Consider the following 6671-nt stretch of genomic DNA (forward strand, 5'->3'; position numbering starts at 1 on the left):
ATTGTAGACTGGGACTTAGAGTGCGAAGATTCGGGAAATTAAGAATACAAAAACATTAACAGAGATCCAATTGCAGAAACGTATTTGGAGGAACACTGAAGGTATTTATCTAAAAAATGAATATCTTTATTATATAAGAACACGATGTATATACATAAATTTATATATATATACATATATATATAAAATGTCTTTTTATATTTTTATATTTGAGTAACATGGCTTCATCGTAGCAGTTTCCTTTTACTTAACTTCGTTCTTTAGCTTGCGTTCGGCGTTGCAAATTCGAGGCGTCGGAGCTGCTCTTCCTCCTTTTCTGTCACATTCTCCTCTCTCGCTCACTCGAATGCGCAGGAGCACCCCGACGCCTCGGATTCGCAATGCCGAACCGCAGGCCTTTTTGTACAATAAAATTGATCGAAATTTGAAATTCGCGCGAAAAGCGCACACGCGCACTTGATACGAGTTGGTAACACTGTTTTCACTTGCAGCCGGCTCTCTTCATGAAAGTAATGGGAAAAGTCCAAGACGCGTAACGTCACGTATTTTTATAATAAAACCTTAATTTCTAAATAACAGTCCGAATTGAGAACCCGTGCGCATAATGACGGAAATATATTGCCTACCTAAAATTCATTTAACTTTAACTAGGATAGCTTCTTGTATACTGTGAGTACTTTCAAGTTATGCACATTATAAGACGTAAATTCTTGACTAATAAAAAAACGTGCGGTCCAAATTGACATCCCTTGTATCCCTTGGTAAGCAGAAATTGTCAATTAAAGGATTCTCTTATCGACTCGACGGTACGAAATTTACCTAATTCAAACATTGAATCAATGGTTTTGTTAAAAAAGAATATCGATTCCAAGTCTGCGAGCGTATTGTTAAAATTGCGATCGAGTGCGTGAGCAGTGGGGACCCTTTATACAGTAAATTCCGACGCGGGCGTTAAATATTACAAACAATTTGATATAAAAAGTATCCGCGTGGAACATTTTAAGGCATTTGTGGTACTCTGGTATACGCAGTGTATCAGGCTGTGCGGTTCTCCTCTCGCGAAGAAATCGGATATGTCCAGCCTACGTCTATTAGGGCGAGTTTCACGAACGTCGGTTAACCGCTAATAGAAGGTCAATTGATTCTCCGTTCTTAAATAATAAGATAGAAAAAGGGAGTTGACTGAACTCTGGTTAACAGTTAACCGATGTTTATGAAACTGGCCCTTGAAAAATATCCCTCGCAGTTTTCTTCACTGCATCATCTGCTAGCAGTACAAACCACTGCCCTGATTCTCGATAATGTATTTTCTTAAATATTTCACTGCCTTCTCGTTTAGCCCCAGGCCCGGGAGCTCACTTTCAAATTGCTCGAGGGTACCAGCGCCTGCGATGTAGCCGTTCAATTTAGCCGCCAGTGGGGAGGCGCACAGGATCTCCGGGGTGGTGAGGCCCATTGTTTCGACCAGCCACGGATGATTCTGCAGCCGATACTTCTGATGGTAACTGGAAAGATACATAACTTCAATTAGTTAAATTGGACACGCACCGTCTGCTACATTTGCAGCTTAAGTTGGCTGTTTTATCTTCACTTTCCTAACGTTAATATTATGTTTTATTGTACGGCGCAACTTTGATAAAAAAGATTTAGAAAGTACCGTTACACATTAGAAATATACAAGTTGTGAAACTACATTTTCAATTTACTAAATTATCTATTACATAACTAACTGATTTTACAAAGTATCGTTAGGGTATCTTACACATTGTGTTACGTAATAATTATGTGAATTTATATTTCGAGTGTTTTATCAGCTGAAACATATCACAGGCCAGTATTCATAGTCAGAGCCTATATTCAAGATTGTTTCAAGGTCATCCTTAGATACTCCGTAGCCAATGAAATGTTCCGTACAGCATCTTTGGATAAACTCAAGACGATGTTGAATGTGAGATCCGACTGTGAATACCGGCCCTAGTGTTCCAGCGAGTGCAAGGAATTGAATTTCGCCGAGTAAAAAAGAGAAATAAGTAAAACAACAGTGTCACTTACTCCTCGGCTGGATAAAACTTTGTAAACTGCTTGATTTCCGTGACAAAGACTTCTCCGCGCTTCCGCTGTTCCTGCTCGCGAGACTTTTCAGCTAGCAACCTTTGCTCTTCATCATGATACAAGATCAGTGACATGTACTGCAAATTGAATGAATATATTTAACATTCAGTTTGCGCACAAATGACATGTGAATATTAGTTATTTGTCAAATCTTGCAGAGAACAAACCTTTGTGATAATTAAACTCTCAAGTCACTCTATTCTTCTACTGAAAATGATACACGGTTGAACACAATTGACACGCGCCGGCAACATACCTGCCTCTTAATCTTCTTCGTTAGACTGTACTCGTGGTTGTTCCAAAACAAGCTCAGCAGATGCGTGTAAGACACTAGGCCTGGGTTATATTCGATGTCGATGACCTCCGTATGGTCGCCCCTGCAAGCAGAAATGAGGAACAGGTGAGAAAGGATCCCGTGAAACTTTAAGATCGCAAGACTGCGATCGCTGGTAGATAAGAATGGAAAATTTACAGGTTCCTGTAGGCCGGAGACTCCTTGCTGCCGCCGGCGTAGCCCACGCAGGTTCTGATGACGCCAGGCAGCGCCCCGAAGAGAGAATCCCCCGCCCAGAAGCAGCCCATGCCGAAGGTGGCACGCTTGCCCTTGATCTGCTCCAGTTGGCCCGGCATTCTGCCAAACATTGGGCAAACATTGTCACGCTCCAAGATCGGGCACGTCAAGTGCGCGCCGCACTGGTACGACGAGATGGTGCAATTGTCCGCGAGAACGGCCCGAACCAGGCATGGTAGTAAAACAGTAATCACGCGGCACGATCGCGACATCCTCGACGATTCGGCTTCCGCTCGATGTGCCGCCCACTTTCATGGACTCGACGTGTTCCGTGATACTTCCACGGTGGCATGCGTTAAACCGGTATCGCGGACGAGCGGTATCGGAGGACGGAGCAGGACGGAGGCGAGTCGCGCGAGAGGTGGCGGACGAGCGGATGGACGGGCGCGATAGAGGGGGACGCGCACGTGCCGATATCTACGATCGTCCGGGAACGGCGGTAACGTCAGGGTTACGGCGTTCGTATCGTGTGCGGTGCACGTGCGAAGAGGAAGGTCGGTGAAGGCCAATCCCGATCGACCGAATAACTGATTGATTCGCGGAGTCTCGAGATGAGCGTTGCAGACTTGGATAAACGTAAACTCTCCGGATCCCGTCACCTGGTTGTCTGACATTTGGCAGAGAGACATTTTCTTTGGTAATACCGCTCGTCTCAATTCTAAAATTATTCCTTCTTCTGTTTGTAAAATTATATTTATTGGGAAATGGAGATAGTTTAGCAAGACCTTGTAATGAATGCAACTTTTGATAAGAGTTGAATTATTTTGTCAAAATCTCTCGCGTTGATTACAAGTCGACAAAGCGAGTAATTAAACCGATGTTAAAATATTAGATAAAATCCCTGTTTAAAATACTAGATAGAATATGATCAGATTACATTAGATTACGTGCAATTTGATTATATTCTATCTATTATTTTAAACAGGGATTAGCATGGAATAATGAAAGATGCTATTCTCATGCGACAAATATATTGTAATAATTGTGTAATTCTTGAAACAATTCCGAGCGTATCTTACACTTCTAAGGCCGGTATTTATAGTCGGATCTTATATTCAAGACCGTCTTGAATTTATGTAAAGATGCTGTATGGAACATTTCATTGGCTACGGAGTATGTATCTAAAAATGACCTTGAGACAGTCTTGAACATAAGATCTGACTATGAATACTGATTCGAAATCTTAGGCAGGTATTCATAGTCGGATCTTATATTCAAGAACGTTTTGAATTTATTTAAAGATATATGGAACATATATTTCGTTGGCTACGCAGTATCTAAAAATGATCTGAAGACGGTCTTGAATACAAAATCTGACTATGAATTTCGACCTTAAATTTAGTTTTAGGGATTCTCTCGAGATTTCCTTCAGTTGACGAAACGATATTTTCATACCTTCATGCTGTTTGTTGATAAAACTCAGCGCGAGAGAATAACCGTGAAAGAGCAAGATTCTAAAACTCGGAATTTCTCTTGTCCACGGCCCGGTGTACTGTACAGAATTTAATTCTACAGATGCCCTCATCTTTCTTCGCTCCGATGAGATTTTATCGACGTAAAAGGAAGGATGAAGGCAAAGATTTTAGTTTTACTTCTCACGTTTGAATGCGATTGTTCGAAACATTTCAGGAAAATTGGGAATGTCCAGAAACAGATTAGAATTCTGCCATTAGGATTTCGTCCTTTACCTTAAGTGGTGAACGCGCGTAGTCGGTCTGTCGATCCGATGATCTGTCGGACTGTTGCCGCGTTGATCGGAGGCTGATACACGGCAGTGTTCCTTTCCGGGATGAATAGTAAATTCCTCGTGGAACTGGAACGAAACTGACTGCGGTGTCTTACGGACGGTATTCTGTTTTTATGGACGTCGAGCATGTGTCTCTCCCCGCTACATCGTCTCCTCGTTCTCCCACTTCGTCAGATGCTAAGAAGGTCGTACGAGATTCGTTCGTTTCAATAGAAGAATAGAGACTCATATTTCTTTTATTATATACCGGAACAAAAGAATGACAAAAATGAAATATTCTTAACATCTACAGCTTATTTAATTTTCTTAGTATATTAGTTATTTCAAAGTTGCAAAAGAAGGTTAAAGGAAGGATAGACGGAAGACGGTATCTCGGGATGTTTATTAGCAATACAAAATATCTTCGTGTTACAGATAAGTTTTTATGTAGAAGAAGATAAGCAAAGTGTTGCACAGCTACGTTTCTATAATTATTACTTTGAGAATATATAGAAACAATTAAAACACATTCGAATTTTATTATAATAAATCTTGATAAACTTTCATTAAAATTGCTATCATCGTAAACTCCACGTTCTTTTTATCAGCAGAATTTATTCGCTAATAATATCTTACATATTTATGAGATAAAAATTGTATTATCATAAAGAGCGAAATATATTGAGTGGCCTTTGATGGATCTGTGACTACGGAAATGCATGTTCTTCTAACTTGACAAAAGAATTTTTAGTCCTAGACTTATCGTCTGATGTAACATGATATAATTTTTTTCAGACGGAATAAATACCTGCTACCCATTGACGCCAATGACCCCGTTATCCCTGACATCTTTGATCGAGGACGTTAGACAGCGATATCTCACAGATACTGACAATGAGTCCTAAGAAATATTCTCTCTTCGTGCGTTACTACTTAACAAAATAAAATTATAAAATTATACAAAATAATAACACAAATAACATGAAAGATTGATAAAGGTTAAAATGACGAAACAGATTAACTTAGCGTATAACGAATACATATTTTTGAGATAATTTAAAAGTTTCGACGTGTATCCCGTGATTTGTTTTATATTAAATTTCGTCGAGTATTAAGGAAAAAGCAGAACCGAGTGAACAAATATCATTTGAAAGATTTGGCTTGACGTCAAATGCTTCAAGTACGAATGCATGAAGCAATAAACCGTGTATTTAATTAGCTGCAGTTGTTTAAGCGATATCTGAAGATTCTACCGATTCCACCGAGAAATTATTCACAAAATTATATAACGGATTGTATATCGAAGATGAATCCTGGTACGATAAGATTATTCGTTATTAAATACCGATAATTTAGAGAAGCGGACATTAATATGTTAAATGCAAACAATAGGACATGTCGATGAAACGCTTTCTTTAATTAAAAGATTCGCATCGGCAGTAACGAAAACGATTGGCCAATATCAATAAGAGATATCGTGAAATTATCTCGAAATACTCATCTACTCGTCTTTCACCGAGCAGTCTGTTTTTGAGGGAGGGCAAGTTGCAGGTATTACCTGTAAAAATAATACCGAGGAATGATTTTTAACATATAAATACACACATAGTATCAAGTAAAATTGTGTGCTTAATATCACGTTCTTATTTATTGCCAATTGTGGCTCTAATGAGGCTCAATAAAACGCGGTGGTTGCATCAGAAGAAACTAGCGATGTACAGTTGATTAAATCAGTTCTCAATTGGGTGTCGACTGATGTAATCTTCCTCCTGTGGCCGCTAAGCCACATCGCAGATGTTCATATCACCATGACTGTTATTATGTGGCTATATCTGTCACTATTCCGTTCATCACCCGTTATCTTAACACAAGTGTGCAAGTTTCGCGTTCTGATAACAGCGCGTCAGAAATGACTCACGGAAACGTGATTACACGCTGTAACATAATAAAACATAAACTTATAAATTCCATTATATAACACGAGTCGCTTAATTGGAAGGTTTCAATAAAATCTATCGTAATAAGTGAATATTAAATAAAAAAAAAAATCACAAATTATTTGTCAGTTCCGTCGAACAGCTCGTGGCCTCTTATTCGCATTTTCGCGATTCTTAAATCACATCATAATGCACTGAAAAATGAGTCAATATTTATGAGACACCAATTTCTTATGGAAAAGTACTGGAATTCTCGACAGCGTGTGAAAAGTTGAACAACCTACCTGCGGATAACATAATACAAGATGTACAAAGTGTACAAAGA

At 39.3% G+C, this 6671-nt stretch overlaps 1 protein-coding gene across 2 annotated transcripts; it reads right to left on the reverse strand.

Annotated features, from left to right (window-relative positions):
• Positions 1-143: 143 nt before the first annotated feature.
• LOC105563762 (peptide methionine sulfoxide reductase) lies at positions 144-4631 on the reverse strand. 2 transcript variants are annotated; one of them, XM_012015648.1, is made up of 5 exons: positions 4372-4631; positions 2585-2743; positions 2369-2489; positions 2053-2189; positions 144-1505 (listed from the first exon to the last, which is right to left on the reverse strand). In XM_012015648.1, the coding sequence occupies exons 2-5, from the start codon at positions 2740-2742 to the stop codon at positions 1268-1270; spliced, it is 654 nt and encodes a 217-aa protein (XP_011871038.1). In that variant the 5' UTR covers position 2743; positions 4372-4631; the 3' UTR covers positions 144-1267. The 2 variants fall into 2 exon arrangements, with proteins under 2 accessions (XP_011871038.1, XP_011871037.1); XM_012015647.1 differs by lacking the exon at positions 4372-4631 and having other exon boundaries at positions 2585-2980.
• Positions 4632-6671: the final 2040 nt, after the last annotated feature.

The sequence above is a fragment of the Vollenhovia emeryi genome, unplaced genomic scaffold, assembly GCF_000949405.1.
Source record: "Vollenhovia emeryi isolate VEMERY1.0 unplaced genomic scaffold, V.emery_V1.0 DF939172.1, whole genome shotgun sequence".
In the NCBI taxonomy this organism is placed as follows: Eukaryota; Metazoa; Arthropoda; class Insecta; order Hymenoptera; family Formicidae; genus Vollenhovia; species Vollenhovia emeryi.